Source organism: Urocitellus parryii, chromosome 15 (genome assembly GCF_045843805.1).
Source record: "Urocitellus parryii isolate mUroPar1 chromosome 15, mUroPar1.hap1, whole genome shotgun sequence".
In the NCBI taxonomy this organism is placed as follows: Eukaryota; Metazoa; Chordata; class Mammalia; order Rodentia; family Sciuridae; genus Urocitellus; species Urocitellus parryii.
Genome location: NC_135545.1, coordinates 55111662 through 55136788, shown reverse-complemented (window position 1 = coordinate 55136788; position 25127 = coordinate 55111662). Strand labels below are relative to the sequence as shown.

Genomic DNA, 25127 nt, shown 5'->3' with positions numbered 1-25127 from the left:
AGCCTGTGTGATGGGAGGGACAGGCCGCACGGGCCACCGGAGTCCTAGTTTAGACCTCCTCCCGTCAGGGTCCTGGGAGCAGTAAGGCTCCCAGCCTTGTCACGCCGTCCAGGCACACAGGACGGGGCGCCCTGGGCCTGGCTGCTCCCTCCACTGCCCCAAATGGCACCCCAGGCTCTGTCCCCGTCCTGCTGCCTGCCCGAGGCCCCCGCTCCTGCCCCTCCTGGCCCTCAACCCCCCCCAGGCCTCCCTGCCTCCATCAGGCACCTCTGGCCGGAGACTCCAGGCCCTGAGGCTCCCGGTGACCCAGTGGACGCTGGTGCCTCGAAGGCAGGACGTCCCCAGACCACGAGGGGAAGCCAGCTTCACGTCTTCATGTCCACTGGCCAGCTTCACCCTGGAATGTCTCGTCCCGCTGACTGGCCAGCTGTCCGTGGGACGGTCTCTTTGGGAAGGGGCCCGTCTAGGCAGCTGGTGTCTGCGGAGGAGCCGGTGCCAGCCACAGAGTCCGAGAGCTCCCCGGAGCCCCGCGTTCCCCAGGAAGGATGTCCTTCCAACGCGATGTCCCCACACTCTGCCCAGTGGAGCCTTTTCCCTGGGGGGGGGACGCACAGAGTAGCTCCATGGGACACAAGGAGAGGCCTCCAAGAGCAAGACCCTGCGAGGGGCCTTCTCCCCGTCACTGTGTCCATCCCTAAGGCCCCCAGCCATCAGCACAGGCCTCCTGGGCCCAGCAGTCTACCTTCCACCCTGAGTAGCTTCCACTCCCTGGACCGACACTTCCTCCCCCCACACTGCAGCCACCACCACAGCCACTCCCGTGTCCCGACACGGTGCCAGCTGGCTGTCCCTTCCCCAGGGACCTACTGACACCCCGCACCTCCCAGGCAGCCTGCCCGACAAGGGTGTGCCGGGAGCTGCCTGGGGCCACCAGCCATGCCAGCCGGCCACCTGGGCCCCAGAGGTGCTCTGGCGTCAACTGGCGGAAAGGCCCTGCTCCCCACACCTACACCCTCTTCCATGACACCGTGTGGCTCTCCTGTCCAGAGATGGCCATCAGGCTTTGGCCACGGAGATGGGCTCTTGAGGACCAGTTTCCTGGGAGGGGAGAGTGGGCAGGAGAGGGAGGGGAGACCCTGCCAACTGATAACAGCTGGATTTGGGGGGAGAAAGTTCCCCTATGTTTGCCTGGCACCCTGGCGCCCTGGCGCCCTGTTCTAAATGCCCCTACCTTGACCAGTTGCCAGCTGATGTCGCGACGGCCAAGTGGGGAGGACATGCTAAGGAGGGGCTCTGGCAAGCCTGCGCCTTGGGTCCCCAGGGTGTCGCAGGGAGGCATGTGCGTGTGTGCAGGTGGAGGGGACTCTGCCCAGCAGCCGTCCAGGGGGGGCAGGGAGGAGCTGGCAAAGGTGCAGCTGACCTTGACGGCTGGCGACCTTGATGGCTGCGGACCAAGCACCTCTGGGAAACAAAGGGGACTTGGTGTGACCAGAGATGGGGTAGGAAGTAAGTAGCAGGGGCCAGGGAGAGGAGGTGGGAAGGCGGTGCCCGGGCTCCTGGTGGAGGGGCAGGACTCGCCCTGCCCAGCTGGCTGAGCCCTGGAGAGGTTGAAGCCCTGGCCCTCCTGCCCGGCACACCCTAGCCTCCCGTGGGGAGAGGTTCAAGAACCTCCAGATGAGCTCAGAACCTCGGGCGTGGGTCCACCCTTGGGACTGCCTCCCCGCTCCCCGGCCATTCCCCCGCACGGCCAGGCCCGGGGAGGTGCCTCCGTCCCCAGGGGCGTGATCAGCGGCTCACTTCCGCTCGCTCAGGTGCCACGGGAGGGGGAGCTGGCGCAGCCCCTTGGAGGCCAGTTGCCACTGTTGATCGGGGTCAGAAGCAGTTGGCCTCGGCCCCACCGTTATGGGCCAGGAGAGGCCCCTGGACACGTGTGCACAGAGACATGTGCAGATGTGCCCTGTCGGTTGTGACAGCGGTGGACTGGAAAGGAGAGCCGTCCTCGTGCAGGGCCGGCGGAGGGCTGGTCACGCAGGCGGGAGAGAACTCTGGGCTACTGAAGGGAACCAGGGGAGGCTGCGTTCCGGGGAGGAAAGACCAGCAGGGCCTGGGGGACAGGGCATGGGGCAAGGCACAGGGGCAGGGCCTGGGGGACAGGGCACAGGGCGCAGGGCAGAAGACAGAGCAGAAGGGAGCTACCCACCCTGCATGGTGCAAGCCAGGCCAGGGGCAGGGGCGAAGAATTCCTGTGTCTTTTCCCTTTACTTTTGGCACAGGGGATTGAACCCAGGGGCACTTAACCACTGAGCCACCCCCCCAGCCCTTTTTAGTTTTTATTTTGAGACAGGGCCTCACCAAGTTGCTGAGGTTGGCCTCGAACTTGTGATCCTCCTGCCTCAGCCTCTGGGGCTGCTGGGATTACAGGCGTGGGCCACCCCTGTGCCTGGCTAGAATTTCTATTTCTGAAACTGGTCGAGGAGTTAGAGACTGGGCTGTGTCTGGGGTGGGAGACTGAAGGGCGTGGAGGAGGGGTGAAGGGACACGCCTTGTCCTCTGTCCATGAGGACGTGGTCTAAGTTTATTTAAAAGGCATCCTGGCCTCTGTTGGGAGAAGAGGCCACGTGGCGGGAAGGTCGCTTGCCAGACAGGCTGGGGGGAGAAGACCGGAGGGGCTGGAGTGGGCAGCAGGGTCGCGGCAGCAGGCGCTGGGCAGGTGGCACTGGGGGGCTCTGAGCCATCTCAGCCACCGCTGCCTCAGTCACAGGACACCAGGGACGTCTGACCGCTGGCCAAGGCCACAGACCCCCTTGGGAGTGGCCTGAACACAGTCTTGGACCCCCGGGGTCGTGCAGAGTGGACAGGGAGGACTGAGGCGCTCTGTGATTTTCATGATGGTCCCAGGGTCCCAGATCCAGGCGCCTCCCACAGCCATGGGGCGACCCAAGGCTGGGTGGGGCTTGGCAAAACAGGGATCCAGACCCCCGTCTTGTTAAGGGGGACTGTGGGCCCACGTTCAGGAGCTTCTCCTCTGAAACAGGGCGGTCACCCTGAGTCGTGGGCCGACCCCCCCCCATCCTCCCTGTGTCCAGCTCACTCAGCACTCAAGGCGCCGTGGACGGAGCAGGAGCGTGTCTGCGGGCCGGGGGTTCTGTCCAGGTGAAGACCCCCGAGGCGCCGTGAAGGACAGACCGTGGAGGCGTATTCTCACGGTGGACCCCACACGCCAAGGAGAGGGCCCAGGCGCAGCACAGGACCTGGCGTGGTCAGGTGGGTGTGAGAAGCATCAGCAAGGGGGACAGGCAGGGTGACCGGCGGGTGGAGGGTCCAGAAACAGGCCGCCCTGGCCGTGGCGCGAGAGTGGAAGGCGACGGGTCGGGGCCGATGACCAGGGGCCGTGAGTGCGCCTCGTGGTTGGGTTGAAAAGTGGCTTCCATGTGTTCTAACCACCTCTCTGTGGAGGGCGGAGCTCCAGGGCACGGCCGGTCACGGTGACCAGCCTCCAAGTGGCCTGACTTCCCAGCTGCTCCAGCCCAGGGACTTTTGTCGGTCACCACTGGGGTCTGAATGTGGCCGGCTCCACGTCCTCCTCCTCCCCGGTCATGACTTCTGAGGTGTCTGGGACAGGGCAGTCCCCCTGCCTCCCCCGCTCCTATTCTGGGAAGGGAGCGGCCGTCTGGCCCACCGGCTGCGGCCCGGCTTCCCGTTTAGAGGCTCGCTCAAGCCACAGTTATCCCAGCGCAAGACGCAGCTCCTCGCAGGCCAGACGCCCTCGGTGGGTGTGCAGAAGTGCAGGGTGGTCAGGGGCGGCCACTCCCACAGAGGGACAGACAGGCAGTCCAGACGCTGGAGGCCTCTGGGGGCCCCTCAGTGCCTGCGTCCTCTCTGTTGGGACTGGTGACGCCTTGGGAGAGCAAACGGAGCATTCTCTCATTCTGCCTGGGGACAGCGTGGGGGGAGGCCTGGCTCCGCCCCTTGCCCTGGACGCTGGCATCTTTTATTACGACATTTTTCAAACATGCAGAAAAACCACAAGTGCTCAGACCACATGGCCGTTCCACCTACCACCCAGTCACGGGGTCACCAGCGCGTTGTGCTGGCTTCCTGCAGGAACACATGCACACGACCACACACACACGCACACACACACACTCCACATCACAGACATCGTGACGTCTCACCCCGGATGCCTCCTTCCCTAAGGACATCCAGGAAAATCAGGACTTTCCACACAGCCACAGAACCTGCCCACGTCCCGCACAGCGAGCTAGGACCCCCTCATCCTGCCTGCGTCCGCCTCATACTCCAATTGCCTTGACTCCAAACGTCTCGCAGAGTTTTTTAACAAAACCCAGGTCCCACTGAGGGTCACTGCAGGCGACGTTTCTTTGCCTTTTCTCGGTCTCATCCAGCACATCCTCTTCTCCCTCTTAAAGAGATCAGTCGGGTCCCTGGACCCCCAGAGGCTTGCCTGGGAGACCACGGTGACGGAGATGCCAAGTCGTCACGGCGAGGGGCACTCGGCACGCATCCCCAAGGGGTGGGCTTCCCCTTGCAGCTAGCGAGTGCCCTGGTGATGTTTGCCCCTCCTCTTGGTGCTTTGTCCTGGGGTGGAGAAGTGGGGGCGTGGAGTCTCAGGTGGCCGAAGCACAAGTTTCCTTCCAACTTGGACACGGGGATACGGCTCAAGAGCCAAGGAGCCTGCCCACCCCCCCAGGGACTTGAAAGCTGGTCCTGTGCTCCTAGCTACTCTGCCACATCACCGGGACTTTAAATGCCACCAAGACTACTTTTGGGGGGCTGCCTCCCTGCCCCAGGAGCAGCCAGGCCAGGAGCAGGAAGCCTGAGATGGGCGAGTCCAGGTATGGACTAGCTGGGACCCGATACCTGAAGGTCACCGAGGCCTGCATTTGACCTTCACCTGTTTGCTGTCTTCGTGTGTCATTTTGAAATCTGTTCATGACAGTGACTTAATAAAACGTGTTAAGTAGTGTTCATGGCCAGGTGGCTACTTTGTTGGGCCACAAGATCGTGGTGAAGGAGCTCGGCCTCGCTGGCTCCTGCAGCGTCCCACCACCGAGGGAGCAGGGTCAGAAGCCCAGGACCTGTGGGGTGAGCAAGGCCCAGCCCTGGTGGCAGGGCTCCCACTGGGGACGGAGTGACACCTGGAGGTGCGGAACTAGGGAAGTGACGACGGAGTGTAGGCGCTGAGCTGGGGGCCAGGGTGGGGGGATCTCAGGATGGAACATCAAAGCTGGGCACTGACCAGGGGCAGGAGTTCCAGGAGTGCCCACGACAGGCACGGGGAGCCCAGAGAGCGCACAGTGAGGCCGAGGTGTGAGGGGCGGCTTCCCGGGTGTGGCCAGCACAGGGACAGTCAGAGCCCGGCTAGAGGGGAAACGGTGATGGTGACACAGCCAGGGTGGGCGCTCGGGTCTTATCCCAGGGGCGTCCCAGCATCGTGGGAAGAACTCAAGAAGCACAAGTCTGGATCTGACCTCCTCAGGGGACGACGCGAGGACCAGAGACCCCAGCTGGAGACCAGGAAAGGACTGAGGGACGGAAAGGACCAGAACATGCCGGAATGATCCAGGAGGAGTTGGGTGGGCGGAGGTGGGGTGCAGGGAGTGGGGCGGCTACTGGGACCCCAGGGTCTCTGTGCCTGCTCTGTGTGACCCGGGTGGACAGTGGAGGAGGGCTGGGCGCAGGGATGTCCCCGGCCTTGCTGGGCGAAGTGTGTGGCTGGAGGTGCTTGGGAATTTGAGTGGGGAGCACAGAGCTGGGCACTGCAGGCACAAACGTGTGTCCTCAGCCACCGTCCAGGGAACAAGTCACCTCCAGAGGGGTACGACCAAGATGGGGAGGAGGGGATGGGTGCAGAAATGGGGAGCGCCAGGGATGGAGAGGGAGGCCGGGCTGGCCAAGGACTCTGGGAAGGGATTGCCGTGCAGGCAGAAGAGCCAGGAGCGTGAGCAGGGCGCACAGGAAGGTCAATGGCCACTCTAGAGGGCAGAAGCCACAGCTGCAGAGCGAAGGGGAGCCTGGTCGGGAGGAGAGCCCCTCGGGAGGTGTGGGGTGGAGGAAGGGCCGTGGGTGGCAGCTCCTGTGGCGGGTGGAGCCGAGGAGGGAGGCAGGAAGCGCTCGGGGACCCAGAATCGAGGCTGCTGCTGGCCCCAGAGAGTTGAGAGGCCAGAGCGCCTCCACCCTGAAGGCCTGAGGGACGGGGAGGGAGAGGGTCCCTGCAGGTGGCCAGGCCGGGGACTCCACGGTGTGTCCTGGACTGCGAATCGGGGTCTGGTCCTGGAGGCCATGCGGGGCGCCCCACATGCCAAGAGACCTGCAGGAGCACCCCCTGGGCGCAGGTCCGGGGCTCTGAGGACGCTGGCCCCTCTGATGGGCAGACCGATGCCCTCCCAACGGCGTCCAGCAATCCGTAAATGTCACCTCCCAGGGCCAAGGGCTCTGCAGACGTGATTTATTTAAGGATCTTAAAATCGGGAGACAATCCTGGATTATCCAGCGGCTCAGAGTAATCACAGGAGTCCTCACAGGGGAAAGGGGGGCAGGCCGCGTCCCAGGACGGGGAGGGCAGGAGGGGCCGGGAGTGACCGAGAGGACGCGGCTCTGCGCGGAGGAAGGGGCGGCCAGCTGAGGGATGCAGGTGGCCTGGGGCAGGAAAAGGCAGGGCGGAGGCTCCCCAGAGACCCGGATGTCACCCCCTGGGGAACCTGGCACCTCCCAGCTCCCGAGCTGGGGGGGAACATCTGTGCTGTTTGAGTGGCAGTGCCGACACTGGTGTTCCTTGTCACAGCAGCCACAGGACACTCGCACCTGGCCACAGCGGCCTGTCTGGGAAAGTGTCAGGAGACTCTGTTGGGAGGAGAGTGATGGGGGCATGTCCCAGTGTCACCTCCTGGACTTCCCGCCTGTGGGAAGGGACGGGCTGGACACCTTCCTGGAGAGCCAAGGTCGAGTGTCCACCGGAGCGAGGGTCCTGGGAAGCAGGACTTAGGGAGCCCTGCAGAGGGACTGGGGAGGGGTGGCCTGGGCCCCAGGCTCAGGGGAAGGGTCCCACTGCCCAAGCTGAGCACCAGCACGGCCAGGGGTGGAGCAGGGACGGAGCCCCGGGCTGGGAGTCCTCGGCGGCTGCGGCGGGGGCAGCGGTCCCCCTCCTCGGGCCTCCGTGCCTCCACAGATGGCAGGGGCTGGCCCTGGGTCGGAGGCCGCTCTCCTCTTCCAGGGTTTCCTGAGGGCAGACTCCTCCTGCTTCTCTCTGACCTTCCTGGGGGCTTGGGAGAGAGCTGGTGAGGTGACGGTCCCAGCCACACAGGGCCTGGCCCTTCAGCCAAGGTCACATCAACAGAGAGCCGCCCTGACCTTCAGGGCACAGGTGGGAAGACTGAGGTCCAGAGAGGTAAAGACACCGGCTCAGGGCCACCCAGCACGGAGTGGCAGGTTCAGAGAACGGGGGACCGAGGAGGGGCTCTCGGGCCGAGAGGCTCAGTCAGGACCAACAATCCAGGGGCCTCCTTGGGGCACAGGAGGCAGGGGACTTTGGAGTCTGGTCTAAGAGAGCCCTTGGAGCAGGCCCAGGTGGAGAGGGGACAGGGCAGGGCCTGCGCTACTGCTCCTGCCTACAGGCTGTGAACCCAGGGCCTCGGGCTGGGACACTTGCAGAGCAGAGGGGAGTGAGCCGTGGGGCCTAGGCAGAGACGCCGGCTCAGAGACGTCTCTGTTCCTCCTGCTGTGCCGCCCAGGGCGGGCCCCGACCCCTCCTGCAGAACCCGAGGCTCACGGACACCACCCAAGACCACCGGTGCCCTCGGCTGGCTCCGCACTGGGCCTGGACTCCTCACCCCCGGCCCAGGCCAGAGAGTCCATGGAGGCCAGCGTTTCCGCAGCCCCTTCCAAGGGGCTGGGCCCGGGTTCTCCTGGCCACAGAACCCGGTCTCTCTGAAGGAAGAACCTGACCTGGCTCAGATTCTAACCACAAGGGGGCTTTGGGCAAGCCGCCGGCCTCAGCGCGAAACTGGAGGGGCCAAGATCACCTATCTCCAGAGGCCAAGAGTCTGGGCTTCCAAACCTCTTAAGCAAATTAAAAGAACACATGTATAGTGAGACGTGGTTTTGTAATTTCAGCCTTTACTGGCAACTGTCCTCATTTGACCAGTGAGAAAACAGAGTCCAGAGAGGTAAAGTGACTCACCAAGGACACACAGCAAGGCCGTGCAGAGGTAGAGCCTGCGGGCCCTGGATGTGTGCATCTTCCTCTTCCCCACACAGGGCTGACCCACAGGGGAGCCTTCTCTAGTGACTCAGGTCTGACCTGCCCCAACCCCTCTCATTCCTCTATTTCTTACAAACGAGAAAACTGAGGCTCAGGGGCCCTCACTCACTTGCCTGAGGTCACCCAGCACGGGAGCTGGGGAGCTCAGGGTGTGCCAGCCCCGAGCTCACACTCTTCCTGTTCCTATTCTGGAATGCAGCCTCCCAGATCCCCAGCCAGGGCTCCGAGGCTCGGCTGTCTGTCCCACCCTGTCCCAGGCCTGGGCTGATCGAGAGCAGCTGAACTCCGGGCAGCCTGAGCATCGCCCCCAGGGCGCCCCGGTGCAGGAAGCTGCAGATGCCCTGGCCCCTCGGTGCCGCGCCTCTCCTGCTCCATGCTCCTAGCAAGGAGGGAGGACAGCTCCCGGGCGGTTGGCAGAGCAGCAGCGCTCCGGCTGATGGAGAGATTACTCCTAAGCCCTCCCTCCCCCCGCAGGACCATGCTGGCCGTCCCCGTGGACCTGGAGAGTCCGCGGCTGAGGCAGGACAGCAAGCCCAGCTCCTCAGCGCCACCTCAGACCCTCACCTCTCAGGAGGGGGGCTTCGGGGTCCTTCTAACGTCCCCCCCGGGGCTCTTCTGCAGCTGCAGGAGAGAGAGGCACAATGAATGAACTTCCGGCTCCTGGGGGAGGAGAGGGGAGAGACTAACTCTGCCAGGAACCGCTGGGTTGGAATTTTCTTCTCCCTTCGTCCCCACCACAAACCGTCCCTCTCCTGGCCCCTGGGCTGTGGGCTCTCCTTGCCTGGCAGAGAAGCCGCTGCAAATGAGCTCCGTGAGACAAGAGGGTGAGCTGGACTTCAGGGGAAGAAGTTGGTGCTGGGCGGGGGCGGGGGGCGCAGGACGGAGATACTGTGGAACACCCCTGGCCAAGCCTGTTTTGAGACGATGCCTCTAGAAGCAGCTTTGCTTGCCAGCTGTTTGGGGGCAGTCGACTGCCCCGTTGGGTGTGTTGTGAGTGCAGAGAAGGCAGAGCCCCAGGCTGGGAAACCGAGTCCGGGTTGGATTTGGATATGCTGTGTGACCTTGGACAAGTCACCGCAGCTCTCTGGGCCTTGGCTTCTGCACCTGGGAAATGAGCAAGCTGGGTAAGCGCTCCCTGATTTCAAGCACTCTCCCCTCTGCAGGCTGTGCTCCTTCCCCTGGTCCTACGCTGTGAGCAAAGTGACACAGGCAGCAGAGCAGGCTGCCGTGGGGCCAGCCAGTGTGGACTACACCGGCGTGAGTCACTCTGCACCATCCACCAGAGTCCAGCCTGCTCTGAGCTGAGAGGAACTTTTATTTCCATCAGCTGCTGAGTCCTCCTCCTGACTGCAGCGTGTCTGCAAATGTAAGGCTGTAGATGCTTTGGAGACAGCTCCGGCTGGAAGGAACGGTGTAAGAAATGGTTGCAGAATACTGAGGATGAGAAACGTTGTGGAGGCGATTTTTTAGATGTGTGAACGGGCTAGATCTAAATGCTTGTCTAAGTCAAGCTGTCCAAACAGGTGTAAAATGGAGAGAGCATTAGGGGTCCCTTCATTTTGCAGATTAAAAAAAAAATGCCCAGAGAAGGGGAGTAACTAGCTCAAGGTCACACAGCAAGGGTGGCTGAGGCAAGCGCACAATGGCACAATGACAGCATGGAGGAGAGCCCTCACTGAGGGACACGAAGGGCCCTCCACCCTCCCAGGCAGGTCCTCCAAATGAGGAAGCCAAGGAGAGGGTCAGAGCAGTCCTACAGAACTCCTCCTGAGAGCAGGCCTCTGAAGGCAGAGGCCCATGTCCTTGACCCCTCAGGAGCCAGCCTCCCTGAGCAGCCTCTCCGCAGCAGGTGCTTCTCCTTGCTGAGCCTCTTCCTGCCTACAGGGAGGGGGAGTCCCGTCTGCCTGGTGGGGCCGCTGGGGAGCCTCTGGAGTGTTCCCAGGGCACCCCACCCGCAGCCTCCCTGTGCCCCGTGACGTGGGCCCTCACGCCACCCCAGCCTCACAGACCAAGCAGGGGGCGTGGAGAGGCTGTGGCCAGTCCCTAAGGGATGGGAGCCTCGCGGGGACCCTGACGCCTCTCTACCAACCAACCGAGCCCCGCGGGTTTGTGAGAGTCCCTGCATGTGATTGCAGGATGTTGAGAACAGAGAGGCAAAGCCACATGCCCCGGGCCACACAGCCCGGATGGCCACCTTGTCTAGTTCAGGACCAGCCCCTCGAGTCCCCATGATCCCAGTGGCTGTTCTGGGAGACGGGGGTCAGGAAGCAGGGTGCAGGAGGAGCCACAGGAAAGCCAGGGAGCGGGTGGCCTGGGCGTGGGCCTCCCCCAGCCTCACCTCCCTGTCTCCTACCCTTTCTCTGGTGTCAGACAGGTGCTCCACTGCTCCGGGGCAGGGACAGCTCTGGCCATGCCCGTGCCTTCGGGAGATGGGGTCCTGGGCCTCGGACACCCTCACGGTGGCTCCTACAGCCCCCTGAGCCAGCTCCTGCCGGGCCCCCCGGAGCCTCGGTCGGCCAAGGGCCTGTACTACCGCAGGGCCCGGAGGCTGGGCGCGCTGGAGGCCCCCCCGGAGGCGGACCTCAAGAAGGAAGTCCTGGTCAACGTCGGGGGCCGCCGGTTCCTGCTGCCCTGGAGCACGCTGGACGCCTTCCCGCTGAGCCGCCTGAGCCAGCTCCGGTTCTGCCGCAGCCGCGAGGAGATCGGGCAGCTGTGCGACGACTTCGACGAGGACACGCAGGAGTTCTTCTTCGACAGGAGCCCCAGCGCCTTCGCGGTGATCGCCAGCTTCCTGGCGGCGGGGAAGCTGGTGCTGCTGCAGGACACGTGCGCGCTGTCCTTCCGGGAGGAGCTGGCCTACTGGGGCATCGCGGAGGGCAGCCTGGAGCACTGCTGCCTGCGCAGGCTGCTGGGGAGGCTGGAGGAGGCCGCCGAGCTGCGCCGCGAGGAGGCCCTGCAGCGGCAGCGCGAGGCCGGCCACCCCGCGGGGCGCAGCTCGCGCTGGGGGCTGTGCATGAGGCAGCTGGGCGACATGGTGGAGAACCCGCGCTCCGGGCTGCCCGGCAAGGTCTTCGCCTGCCTCTCCGTCCTCTTCGTGGCCACCACGGCCGTCAGCCTGTGCGTCAGCACCATGCCCGACCTCAGGGCCGAGGAGGACAAGGTGAGTGGCCCCCACGGGCCCAGGTGGCCGCGTCGTCACTTCTTGAAAGGCAGAGGAAATGAGACTGCTGTCCAGCGTGCCTGGTGTCGTTTTTAGGCCAGGGCAGTGGGAAGAGGTCACTTTTAGCCATTTCTGGAGGAAGAGGCCCACAGAGGGCTCCTGAGGGCCGTCACCTGGCCCGACCCGGGCGCTGACAGTCACTCCTGGTCTCTGTGAGGCAGGCAAGTCCCTTCACCTCTCCGAGCAGGACAGGCAGCACCGCCGTGAAGGCCCGCACAGGCCACGGGCCGAGCGCAGGTTCCTTGGGCAGCCGCTCTGCGCTGAGCCCCGGGCCAGGCCCAGGCCCCACAGTCTTGAGGCCCTCCTCCTGGGCGTCCCGGCTCCGTTTTCAGATGCAGAATCGGAGGCACAGACCATCTGGTTCCTTGCAGTTAGGTAGTAGAGACGCCGCGACGGCAGGGACCCCCAGGCCCCGTGCTCCCCTGGCCACCTGACCCCAGTCCCTCTCCCCATGGCCTCGCAGGATGGGAACGAGAGACGAGAGGGCTTGTAAGTGGTGCCGCCCCAGGAGGCCGAGCAAACTCGCTGCCTGCCCACCCCCACGTCAGGGAGACCCCAGGCCCCCAGGGCACCAAATGGCCCGAGAAGGGGAATGACTCACGTTTTTCTGGAGAGCTTCCAGTCAGAACTCGAGCACCAGGCCTCCCTGCTCTGAGCTCCTCGTCGTCCTGGCCTACGGGGCTGGCGTTATAACAGGCAGTTGATAAAACACACACGTCCCCAAGGAGCCTGTGCCACAGAGGCTCCTAACAGCTGTCAGTCCCCCTAAGTGTCCCTCCCTTACAGACACACCCCAGGGCAAGACATAGGATCAGAGACCCTTCCAGATCCAAGAGGCCCATGGAGGACCAGCCCGTCCCCCACACAGTAGGCTCTCAGTGAATATTTGTGGAACCTGTAAACATCTTGTCCTGATAAAGACAACTGAGCTACTCAGAAGCAGCTTGTCCCCCTGCCGCCCCCCCCGCCCAGGACGAGCATTTGTCATTTGTTAGCACCGAGGCCCGCAGCGTAGAAGCCCGTGCTCCAGGGACATGTCCGTGTGCACTGCAGGAAGAAGACCAGGCAGAGTGGGCACCCGCTGACCCCGGTCCTCCAGGGTGCCCCACCCCAGCCGCCACAGGGCGCTCCTCATGGGGATTCGCAGAGAGAGGCTGGAGGACCAGAGGGCCAGGGCCTCCCCAGCCCAAAGCTTAGAAAAGGCAAAGGGGGCAAACTCGGGCCCAGCCTAATGTGACGCAGATTTGAGGTGGGACAGGGGCTTAGAGAGCAGGGCAGCCCCGAGCCGGCGCCTGGGGTGCAGCCTGGCCTCCTGGGTCGGAGGGACGGAGCATGTCCCGGCTGCGTCCTCAGGTTCCCCCTCGGAGAGGCGCAGCAGAGGATCTGCTTTCCTTTGGGGACGGTAACTCAGAGAGCTGGAGAGGCTGAGGACGGCCTTTGTTCTTCCAAGTCTGTGTCCTCACATCGACATAAATGCCCCCAGGGGACATGAGGCCCAGAGCCCCTATTCAGGCAGCTGGCTGCTCACGCTGGCCGCTGCCCCTGCGGACTGGCCCTGAGGTGCCCACTCAGAGGAGCCGTGCCGCAGCAGGGACTCACCCACGACGTGACCGCAGAGCTCCACTGGGGGGGAGTCCCCAAGGACGCAGCTTTCCGTGTTCTTTTCCTAAATGGTGTCAGCGAGGTCCCTGGGAGTGAACTTTGCCACCAGGGCCGGGTCTGTGCCTGAGAGTGCAAATTACAATGGGGGTGTGGGGGGGGGGCAGCGCACACAGCAAGGACCAGGCCTGGGGCCGGGGGCCGCGCAGCTGCAGCTGGGCAGCGCCGGGTCTGGGCTTGCCCCATGTACTCTGATGCTTGTCAAGAGCCCACCAGGCCCCGTGGGGTGGGGCAGGGGTGGGCCCTGGGCCTTGCCTGAACTGCGGAAGTGTGGGCACTTGGCTAAGGTGGGGCCGGGGGAGGAGGGCACCAATATCGGGGGCCACCACTGGGTCAGGCCGACGCAGCTCCCCCGGGTGCAATCTGCACCTGCCCCTGCAGCCAGCTCCCTCCCTCCACCTCACGAGTCAGGCTTCCATCCGGCCACCCTGCTCTGCACCTTCTCCTCCTCCGTGACACTTGCTCACTGCTCCCCTGGTTTCATCCTTCACACCCCCCTTGCACCTTCCTGGATCACAGCCAGAAAGATCTACTCCTGACCCCTGGGCCGGGCCCCCCTTCCCTAGTGCTCTCCGTCCGTCCTCTGCCTGGCACCGGCACATCCATCCGCCTCCTCTCCGTGGGTCTCGCTCCCAGCCCCCAAAGCCCAGCACCAACCTCATCCACCCAGCCTCGTCCACAGTCCTCCCCAGAGGCCCTGCCTCTGCCTGGGCTTGTTGTCCGGAAGATCTCTCCTTTAGTGATCACCAAGGGCACCATCTTGGAGGCCATGGGAGGTGGCCTCCCACCCTCTGCTCGGGGGAACCTCCAAGAGACTGGGAGCCGAGTTACAGTCAGCCCTTGGGATCCCTGGGCACGGGGCTCAGGGCGCCCCACCAACCTCAGACTCTGAGATCCAGGGATGCCCCAGTCTCTGGTGTGACATGGCACAGTGTTCGCACGTGACCTGCGCACACCCTCTGGTGGATTCACACCCCACCTCCAGGTCGACTCTGCTGCGCCATCCCCTCTGGGGGATATGACAAGGGAAGGTCTGGACATGCTCAGGGCAGGCGACACTTTTTTTTAATACTTTCAAACTGCATTTAGTTGGATCCACAGACACAGAGCCGCTGGTAAGGAGGGCCGGCCGGCTGCACTTATTAGACCCCTGCTGTGTCCCGAGCACTGTGTGAGTCTCCCTGACTCCTGTTTGATCCTCACCGTGACCCGTTCTTGGCCATGAGGTTCAGTGGCTGGAGCTCTCCAGTGACGCTCACTCCGCGGAAGAGAAGTCCTCATCCAGCCGGCCCCCGGAGGGTGGGAGGCCAGGGAGGATGGCCTCAGGGACAGGCCAGGGCAGCAGGACGTGGAAGCAGGAGGAGGAAGGCGGGCTGCACGGAGGCGCCCCTGCAGGGCCAGTCCCCAGAAGGGCCTCCCCAGGGAGGAGTATCCTGACCTCGGACCCTTGGCTCCCCCAGGGCCAGGAGCCCAGGCCCAGGTCACATCCAGCCGGGCCCACTGGGTCGCCATGCCTCAGAGCCCTGCGTCCCGGGGTGGGGAGGTGGGCAGACCGAGGAGGGAGCAGAGGAAGAGGAGACCTGGGGACAGGGCCACACGAAGAGGCCCAGTGGAGGGAGAGGGGCCTAGGTGGCGTCGGGTCCCAGAGAGAACGGGGAGGAGAAGCTGGGGAAGAGGGGGTGAGCACGTCCCACCCAAGAGAGGCCAGGAGGATCAGCCCGGACTCAGGCAGAGCCAGGGGCGCCATGTTGGACTCTGCCTGTGGGAAGGAGCCCAGGGAGGGCAGCCCCAGGGCACCAGAGAGCGAGACCCACAGGGAACTCAGCTCAGGGTGCAAGAGAGTGGCGACTCCGGCCACCTGCAGGACAGGCAGCTGCAGGAGCTGCATAGAGACCAAGGGAGAGAGGAGGGCTCCCAGGTCCAGACTGTCGGCCCTGCAGCGTCTGCCCAGCTGCCCATCCACAGACCCCCGGCAGAGACTTGGCCCTCAGGAAGCCCTGTGCCCACCTAGGCCTGGGCAGCAGCTGGCACAGCAGCTCTGCTCTGGTGCAGCTGGACAGGGCCCAGCGAGGCTGCAGGCCCACTCACTGCCTACCAGGCCCGACTCGGCCAGCTCAGATCGGACATGGGATCCCTTCTTACTAAACAGGACACTACCAGAACCTTCTGCCTTCAAGGTGCACAGTTCAACAGCGTTAGGGCACTCAGAGCTGGCAACCATCGCCATGTCTTACTCCAGAACATTTCCATCACCCCAGGAACCCACAGCAGTTCCTCCCACCCCTACGCCCACCCCTTGTCCCTGGCCAGCCCTGGCCCCTTTCCACCTCTGCGGATCCGCCCTTCCTCGACCTTTCACACGCGTGGAGCCGAGCACGTGTGTCTGGCTTCCTTCTCTGGCGCCCTTTCTCAGGGTGCATCTCACCTTGGTGCGGATCGTACCTCGTTCCCTTCTATGGCTGATGAGCGCGGCATGGCGTGAGTGCCACACTGGAGCTACCCGTTGGTGGCTGATGGGCATCACGGTTGTTTCCAATTTACACCGAGAGGAGTAACATTGCTGGGGACCTTTGTGTGCAAGTGTCTGTGGGTGGACGTGTGTGTCCTTGTCTCTGCTGGGTCCCTTGGAAGCTCTAAACTGTTCTCCGCAGCAGAGGCACCATTTAGCGTCCCACCAGCAGCCACGGAGGGTCCCACTTCTTCCCGATCTCACCCACTCTTCCCGGGGCTGTCTTCTTGATTCCAGCCAGCCTCGCGGGTGGGAAGCGGTGTCTCCTTGTGGCTTTGAATTTTCTTTTTTATTTCTTGCATTTGAACTTTCATTATGGAAAATTTCAGACATCTACAAAGTCCATGGACCCCAGTACCCAAGACTCAGCTCAATCACCAGGTCCTGCTGTTCTCCTTCCCTCTCTCCACCACAATCGCTCCTCCTTGTCAGTCATCATTTTCACCTTACCATTTTGCAGGTATCATGATGTGCACTGAAACGCACCAGCCAGAGCTGCATTTAACACACGGATACGCAGTGCAGCCTTCACCCCTGTTAATATGATATTGAACATCCCCCCACCCCCCGAAACTCCCCCCATGGCCCTTCCCAGTCAGCCCAGGGCACCTGCCATCAAAATGGGTGACTTCACCCCTTCTTGAACACGCCGTAGGTGGAAATGCTGCATCCGGCTTGTTCGGTTCCACGTGGGGCCTGTGGTCCCCGGTCCCACTCTGGCCTCCTGGGGCTGCCTCTCTGCCTCTCCCTGGATGAAGGAATCAGGGCCCTTCTCATTCCCACGGGGAGCCAGCCCAGGAACCGGGTGACACCCGGGCCCTGCCTGCCTAGGATTGAGGGGCTTTCTAAGACCAGGATTTTCTGTGCTCAAACCCAGAAAGACGTGGGCAGACCAGGGACTAGTTGGAGCTGTTCCCTTCCCCAGAGAGACAGGGACCGGAACTCCCTCTTCTTTCCTTCCTCCCCTTTTCCCTCGCCCTCGCCACCTCCTGCTGCCAGCTGCACATCCCCTGGGCGGCAGAGCGGTCAGGTGGAGTGAGGTGGAGTCCTGCTGCAGTGCAGGGAGGGACCGGGCCAGGCTGTGGGAGGACTTTGTGCGCCCGGCATGAACAGCCAGGCACCAGCACCGGCCACGGCGGGGGTGGGGGGCGGTGGGGGGGCCTGCAGGCCCTCTCAGCCCTTCAGGATCCCCTCAGGAGCCCTGTGTTGGTCTCCCCACACCACAGGCCTCTAGAGCCAAGGGGAACAACCCCGGGGCTCAGTGAACAAGAGGCCTTGTAGGGGGAATCTGGCCCAGAGTCCAGCTCTCCGGTGCTTCCACATCTAGGGGCCTGGCCAACCTGCACATTCCTGGGCCCCACCCAGGGTGGCAGCTTTGTGGGGGCCCAAGAACCTGCACTTGCAAAACCCCCCTGGGATCTTCTGATGCCCGGGGTTCTGTCTCAGCTTTGAAAAATTCCGAGTGTGTCCCAAACTCTCCATTGGAGACTGAAGCACAGAGAGAGTAAGGACTATTTCAAGGTCACACAGCAGGACTGGAGATTCAGGATCCCAAACTCTTGAGCTTTCTAGGATCCGGAGCAGACCCCAGGTCCTGAAGCCACCTCAGAGGGTAGAGAATGTCTTCAGCAGGAGGAGGGGGACCTGGATGCCCTCCGTTTGAGCCAGGAGGCTATTGTCATGTCGGTCACATGCCCAGTCGTCACTGCGGGCCGCCAACGCTTCATATGCATGGATGGCGTGTGCCCACCAACCTTCAGGGCACAGACAACTGGAAGCCCAGAGGGGACAGATGACCCCCTGAGTAAGTGGCAGCTGGGATTTGAACCTGGGCCACAAACGCTCTGGGCTCCATCTCTCAACAGCCCTCCCTCTGCCCCCCACCCTACACAGACCCGACGGAGGTCAAGGAGAACAGAGCCCAGCCCTGGACAGGCCAGTGAGACCTGGGATGGACCCGCCCCTTTCTCTTTCTCCCGCAGTCAGACAGAGAGAACATTTTGTTTTAGGATTCCTCTGGGCCCAAGCCCTGGAAATAATTTCTTTTTCCACTTCAGAGCGTTTTAATCTAAAAACCCGCCATTGTCAACATGCTGCTTTTCACAAGGGCAGTGGGCTTTGGCCATCCATCCACTCATCCATCAGCTGTGTGCTTCTGTGTGTGTTATTAATACTTGGGTTCTTAACCCTGGCTGCACATTAGAATCTCCATGGGGCTTCTGGAAAATTCTACCACTCAAGTGAAAACCCAGATCAACTAAATTAGGATCTCTGGGCATCTGGCCTGGACATCGGGGTGTTTCCAAGCCTCCCAGGTGATTCTTCGGCACAACCAAGGTTGAGGCACGTTTGAGCAGGGCCTCTCAAACCTCAAGGTGCACCGAATCACTGTGGAGTCTGTTAAAATGCAGAGGCGGGGGGCGGGGGGTCAATGCCTTGGTTGGAGGACCACACTCTGAATAATACCAGGCTAGTGGGACCACGTTAGACGTTAGGAGCCGGGGCAGGGAGCTGAGCAACACAGGGTGGCCACAGAATGGCCCCACCTGGCTGGAGCCAGCAAGGAAGACAATGGCTGGGTGAAGGTCGCCACCACGTGTCACAGGGACTGGACTGCAGCCTTGGGTCCCTCCAGCCCCCAGAGCTAGGTCTGCTGCCCTCACCACCTTACCCCAAGAGCTAACACACGCCTGGCACACAGGGGACCCTCAATTCATTTTTGTGGACTCAAAGAATGAGGGACAATAGCTGAAGTTACAGAAAGAGCTTATGGTGGCTGAGACCTGGGTCAGGGTCAGACACCACCATCTACTAGTTCTGTGAGCTCAGGCAAGTCGTGGCACTGCTAGGAGCCATTTCCTGAGCCATGAAATGAGGTCACACCACTCACTCACAGCATTGCCAAGGGCCAGCACCAGAGCAGTGTGGCACCCGGAAAGAGCTTACATCAGCGAAAGTGAAGGTTGGCCTCCATGACATGGAGGCCCTAGGAGCCAGGCTTGACACGAAACAGCAGTGGATGTCTCTCTTGCAGACAGTCCCCATTGAGACCTGGGGGAGTGGGTGGCTCCTATTCTGAGACCCAGATTTTTCCACCTGGAGGGTCTATCCTCCCCAGAGCGCTGGTCCCACCTGCCATTCTGAGCTACACTGCAGGCCCACCTATGCGTCCTGGTGCAGGGAACCGGGAGTGTGCAGCCGCTCACCCCCACCCCTGGGCCCAGAGGTGGTTCTCCATGGGTGAGTTGCAAGGGAGGCTGCAGAGGGTGGCCTCAGATCCAGCCCAGCAGCCTTGGAACCAGCCACAACCTGAAACTGCAAAAGAGGAGGCTGGGGGGACAGCTTGGCCGGCTGACCCATCCAGGAAGGCTTCCTAGGAGAAGCTGACTCCCCACTTCCCGTGCCTTGGGGTTCTCCCACCTGCCTCTCGTTGCTCTCCCCCCAGGGCGAATGTTCTCACAAATGCTACTACATCTTCGTGGTGGAGACCATCTGCGTGGCCTGGTTCTCCCTGGAGTTCTGCCTGCGGTTCGTCCAAGCCCGGAACAAGTGCCAGTTCTTCCAGGGGCCGCTGAACATCATCGACATCCTAGCCATCTCCCCGTACTACGTGTCGCTGGCCGTGTCCGAGGAGCCCCCGGAGGACGGCGAGAGGCCGCCGAGCAGCAGCTCCTACCTGGAGAAGGTGGGGCTGGTGCTGCGCGTGCTGCGGGCGCTGCGCATCCTCTACGTGATGCGCCTGGCGCGCCACTCGCTGGGGCTGCAGACGCTGGGCCTCACGGTGCGGCGCTGTGCGCGGGAGTTCGGGCTGCTGCTCCTCTTCCTGGCCGTGGCGGTCACCCTCTTCTCCCCTCTGGTCTACGTGGCGGAGAATGAGTCCGGCCGGGTCCTGGAGTTCACCAGCATTCCCGCTTCCTATTGGTGGGCCATCATCTCCATGACAACGGTGGGCTACGGGGACATGGTGCCCCGCAGCGTGCCAGGCCAGATGGTGGCCCTCAGCAGCATCCTGAGCGGGATCCTCATCATGGCCTTCCCAGCCACGTCCATCTTCCACACCTTCTCCCACTCCTACCTGGAGCTCAAGAAGGAGCAGGAGCGGCTGCAGGCCCGCCTCTGCCGCCTCCAACGCGCCAACTCTGCCAGCGAACATGAGCTCCTCACCGACGTGGACGACCTGATGCTGGAGGGCCCCGCCTTGCCCATCCCCCAAGTGTAGCTCAGAATCCCTCCTGAATGCACCCTGTAGCCCCAGCCCATCCCTCTGGCTGAACCAAGCTCCAGAACCCCGGGGCAGACCAACTGGCCGCAGGTCTCCAGAGCTCCAGAGAGCCTCCCAAGCCAGGAGGCTGCCCGGCCAAAGATGTCTGTCGCTGTGATCTTTGGCGGTCATGGCCTCCAGATCCAGGCCAGCCTTCCCCAGCCACCTGCCTCCTCCCCTCCTGCCCATCTGCTGAGCACAGCCCATCCTCCTGAGCCGGGCCATCTCCCTGCCTTCTCTCTTCTCCCCAGCAGTCTGCAGCATCCCACTCTGGGACCTGATGCCCACAGAACTGGTTAAATGACGAGCCTGCAGAAGCCCACTCTTCCCTAGGACCTGCTTTCTTGGGCCGCATCACCACGGGGAAACCCTTCTGCTAGACCCCTGCCCAGCCCCACGTGCTCTCAACCTAACCTCCACCAGCCAATTTCCCGAGGGGGCAGCTGCCAGCCCCCTGCTCTGGAAGCTCTGTGCCAAGAAGGCAGAACTAGGCTGGTGTGGGGTGCGTGGCCTCAAGCCTGCCATCCTCTGGCCAACCTGGGACCTGGGCGCAGCAGCACTTGCCAGCAGGGCACAGAAAGCCCTCCTTGGCTGGCCAGGCTCTTGGAGGGACATTCTGCAGCCACCCAGCCCTTGGCTACAGAGGCCGACTCTCCCGGGGCACTGTGATGTCTGCTGCTGGTTCCTCCAGCCTGCAGGGACCTCAGCTCTCCAAGCTCAGCCGAGACACACGGACGCAGAGCCCCTGCCAGGGTCTACCCCAGCTGGCTCCTGGACCAGGCCACGGGACCGACATTCTGTTTATGTCTAGATGTGTGTGTTCCTCTGTGGGTTTATGGGCAGATTGACCCTTGGCACCCGGGAGAGAAGCCAGGCTGAGGGCCACAGTGCTGGGATGAGGCAAGGGGTCCTGAGGTCAGGAGAGAAGACAAGGACCTCTGGAGCAGTGGACGCCTAGAGGCCTAGAGGCCCAGAGGCCCAGATGGGCTGAGTGCTTAGGGGCATTTGGGGGAAAAGTGGGTTGAGATGAGAGGATGCAGATCCACGGAGCTTTGTAGAGGTGGTGTGGACAGACGGTGGGTGAGGACAATGACAACGGTCGAGAGGATGTGAGACCAGACTGACTGGGGGTGACTGAGCAGAGAAGCAGGGCCTGCAGGGGACCTCCTCCGGGGAACTCACCAGACAAGGTCGAGTCACCTCTGGAGTCTCTCTCGTCTTTTGTCTCTCAGCGGAGAACACCTAGAAGATGTCCCCATGGCACTCCGCAGGAGTGACGGGGCCCTGCACTGTTGGCCTCTGTTGGCTGAACGTACACTGGGCTGGGAAAGTGCATGGGACACAGATGAGTCTGGGCCGGGGACCGGGACCTGCGGGTACAGCATGGCCTCACAGGGGGTGGTCGGCACGTCATCGCTGATGACAGGTCCCTTGCTGTTAGCTCCTTCCACTGGTGTTTAGGCCTCTCTGTGCCAGGCCCACGTGGCCCTACCGCGACACACAGCCGACGGCTCTGGCGCGGAGCACCAGCACCGAGCCTGAAGTGAGCTTTGGCCTGGCAAGGAGCCCTGGATTCCTTCGACTCCTCAGATGTCCCCCCAGCGGTGCAGGCACATGTCCCCATCCCTTTACACCTCAGCAGTCAGCGGGTCACCAAGCTGACATTTCTCCAAGTAAGCAAAGTGACACAGTGGCCACCGCCCAAGGAAAGTCTCTACCATTCCTACTTCTCACGGGCTGCTGTGCTCTGGGAAATGGCTGGCCAAGTCTCACAGGCATTGGGTCAAGTTCTGGGGACCCTGGAACAGTAGCCATGAGTCTTTTGTCCCAGGCTGAACTTTTTGGTAACTACTCTTGGGCAAAATTTTAAAAGACAAAGGCTCCCACTTTCTCTCTTCCGGGGGCTGGACAACTCGGTGCTGCCTGAGGCCTGGACTTGTTACTCCCTCCGTGACTCTGGGCGGCCCTCTTTCTCTGGCGATCAACGGCTGGTCAGGCTAGATCCTGACCGGGGTGTTCTGACCTGAGCTCCACAGACTCCCTTCAGGGCCTCGTGGCAGAGAAGATCAGCCAAGCGGGCAGAGCTCTGGCAGCCAGGGCACCACCCTGGCCACCAGCGATGTTTGGAATCTTGCAAAAATCTCTAGACACCTCCTCCCCCAGGCAGTGCCTGCCCACAGCCCCTGGAGCTGAGGTGGAGGCTCAGCCCTGGGACCAGAGCAGAATCCTCAAGAGACACTAGAAGACCTGGGTCCTTGGAAGCCCCCACATCTGCCCCCTCTCCTGACTGAGGACATGTCTGTGCCGCGTGTCTGCTGCGGTGACTCCTAACTGCAGCTCTGCTCACCACCGTGACTGGCTCCCACCTAGAGGTCTCCACTGTCCTTGGTCCCACCCACCAGGCCTCTCCACAGAATGTGCCAAGGCTAAAGGAAAAGTTGAAAACCAACATCAGATGAGCCACCGTCATCGCCGTGAGGTTCTAAAGTGACTCCCCACGCACCTGGGGGAATTCTCCACTAAATCTGAGATGGTAAATTGCAATCAGTGGCTTGCATGTGGGGCTTAATTAAGGCTCTATTTTTTCTGCTGCTAGTGTCCCAGGAGACGGTCTGAGTCGCCTTGGCCTGTCCTTGCTGGGCAGCCTCTCCTGCCGGTCGGGAGTATCCAGCTCCTGTAGGCAGCGCTCCATCCCCATTGGCTGAGAGAGCCTGCGGACTCCAGAGGGCTCCTTCTCTCTGGGGCCACAGGTGGACGTTGTCCACTGATGGCAAGGAGAAACGACCTTCACTTGGAGCCATTTTTCAGGTGGTATCCGTCCAGTGTCATGTTCCTGGCGATGGCTGCCGTCTGGTTCAGCGTCCCTCTAGCTGAATGGCGATGAGCCCGGGCAGCACGTCAGGAGGATGAGTGAAACCTTGAATGGTTTGGAGGGATTCTAGTGGGGCTGCACCAGGGAGTGTCCCAGGAACCCACCGACTCTATGTTGATGGCTCCTAGGACTTAAGACTATGGGAGTTCCATCAGACTAAGTTAGTCTAAACAGGGAGTGTCCACAGGGGCCCAGAGGGGTGGGCCTCTTGGGATGACGTGCAGGTTGAAGTGCAGAGTGGCCACAGAGTTCACCAGTTACTCAAAGGAATCACAATCCCTCAAAAAGAATGAAGAACTCTAGAGTAAATCAACTCCCTCATTTTAAGATGGAGAGAGGAAGGTTCAGAGAGGGAAGACCACCTGCCCAGGGCCACACAGCCAACTCATCTAGTCAGCTCCACCATCCTGACTCCCAGCAGAGCACCCTTTGAGGGCATCCTGCTGCAGCTCTCAGGCTACCAGGCCACTCTGTCCTGAGCAGAGTCAGCAGCATTGTCCAGCACATTGTGTAACACTAGACCTGGGGGTCCACTTCTCTGGCCCTTCCTTTCCTCACTTATTCCACAGGGACCATGCAAGAGAGGCCTTGGGTCCTCATCAGCGGGGGGCGACTGTGATTCTGGGAAGAGGGGCAGCTGCGGACAGGAGAGCGCTGAGAAGGAACCAGCTGTGGACACGTCCCAGGCCGCGAAGTGGCTCCTTGGCAAAGCGGCGAGTGGCTCAAGCCGAATGTGTCCACTGATGTCCCTCCCTGCATCCGCCCACCAGCCCCTGCCTGCCCACCTGCTGCCACACCCCCAATCGCCTGGCCGCTGGCAGTGGCTGCCCACCACCCAGGCCCCTGGAGCCGCCTCCTGAACCCTGGCCCTCTTCTTCCTGGATCTGGGGATGACAGGCGTCACTGCTGGACGACTGCTAGGCCCCCACAGTGGGCTTTTCAACATTTTCTTTGGAAAACCCATCAAACACACACAAGAAAAGCTGCAAGAACAAAAGTAGTGGTAGAAGACCCCGGTCCACCTTTTCACCTGTCCATCGACGTTTTTTGACCCGTCTTTATTGTCCTTATCTGCGAGTCGCATGTTTTCCGGAGCCACTGAAGAGCAGGCTGACCGCTGGGGGCCTCTGCTCGCAGATCTTCAGACGCCTCAGCCGCCCGGCCCAAGCGCTGCCCGTCAGGAGTCCCCGGGCGGTTCCAGAGGTCTGGGAACATTTCCAAGTATGGGGCGTCCAACTGCCTAAGTGAGCTGTGTCCCTCTCGGGTGTCATATCTGGGGGTACCACGTCCCTTGTCAGTGATAGGCAAGCCCTTTGGTTGGAAATGACCCCAGGAAATGCTGGCAGGGGACTGGAGACTGAGAAAGGAGTCCAGGGGCCTGGGAGTGCTGTGGCTTGGCCCAGGGATACTCAAATCCAAATCCAAAATGGACCTGCTCCTCTCCCTAGCCAGCAGGACAGGCAGCACGTGCTGACTTGGCTGGGCACGTTCTGGCCACTCCGGCCACTTGTGTGCGGAGGACAGCATGTCTTTCTTGCAGGTGAACCCGTTCCCAAGGCTCAGCACATCATCTCTGTCCGCCTGTGACAAGAAGGGGACCCTCCATTGTCTTTCCCAGAACCTGACCAGCTTCACCGATTTTTAGAATTAAAAAGACTTTAATGATCACTGGGTCCAACTTGCCCACTTTACAGGTGTAGACAGGCCCAGAGAGGGGATGTAATTGGGCAAGCCACACAGCCAGTGCTGGCAAAGCCCGGACTCAGTCAGGCTCTGGATTCGCCATCCCGTGCTCCCAGTTCTGGGCCACCTGATCCTGCCAGCGCCTGTCTGTGTGCAGCATCTGACATCCATCCAAGGGGCACCTCCAGGAATGTGGCGTTGTTAAAAATAAAACACGAGGAGCCCAGACTCCAGAGAAAGGTGGCGGCGCCCGTCAGCTGCCGACTTCCGTCACTCACCTTTGCCACAAGGAGAACAAAGCCGCGGGGAGGCTGGGCTCCATGTGATGTGGCTTGGGAGAATCTGGGTGTCCTGAGCCAAAATTAGCCAATCTTGCTCTCCTGAAGACTTTCCTGGTGCTCAGCAGTGGCCAACCTGACGGGGGTCCCTTTGGGGAAGCTCGGCACTTTCACCTGGCACCTTCCTGGCTCAGTCTCCAGGGACCCTCACCCCCATGTGCCCCCGGAGAAGCATTAAAGAATAGTAAGAAGTGAGGCTGGGGCTTCTCGGCGTGTCAGAGCGGGTCCAGGTACCAGGCTGCTGGGGTTGACCTTGGGCAGGTGGAGGATCCCCTGGAAAGGCAGTGGCAGGGCCAGGGGCCCC

At 62.1% G+C, this 25127-nt stretch overlaps 1 protein-coding gene across 1 annotated transcript; it reads left to right on the top strand.

Moving 5' to 3' along the window:
• Positions 1–10691: 10691 nt before the first annotated feature.
• On the top strand, positions 10692–19888 carry Kcng4 (potassium voltage-gated channel modifier subfamily G member 4). The gene is made up of 2 exons (XM_026411430.2): positions 10692–11441; positions 19115–19888. Exons 1-2 carry the CDS (start codon positions 10692–10694, stop codon positions 19886–19888), a joined length of 1524 nt encoding a protein of 507 aa, XP_026267215.2.
• Positions 19889–25127: the final 5239 nt, after the last annotated feature.

Bases quoted from the DNA above. Each gene is read 5' to 3' on its own strand.
- Kcng4 (XM_026411430.2), top strand. From the start codon at position 10,692: ATGCCCGTGCCTTCGGGAGATGGGGTCCTGGGCCTCGGACACCCTCAC. The intron at 11,442-19,114 runs GTGAGTGGCCCC...CTCTCCCCCCAG, and splicing joins TCAGGGCCGAGGAGGACAAG to GGCGAATGTTCTCACAAATG.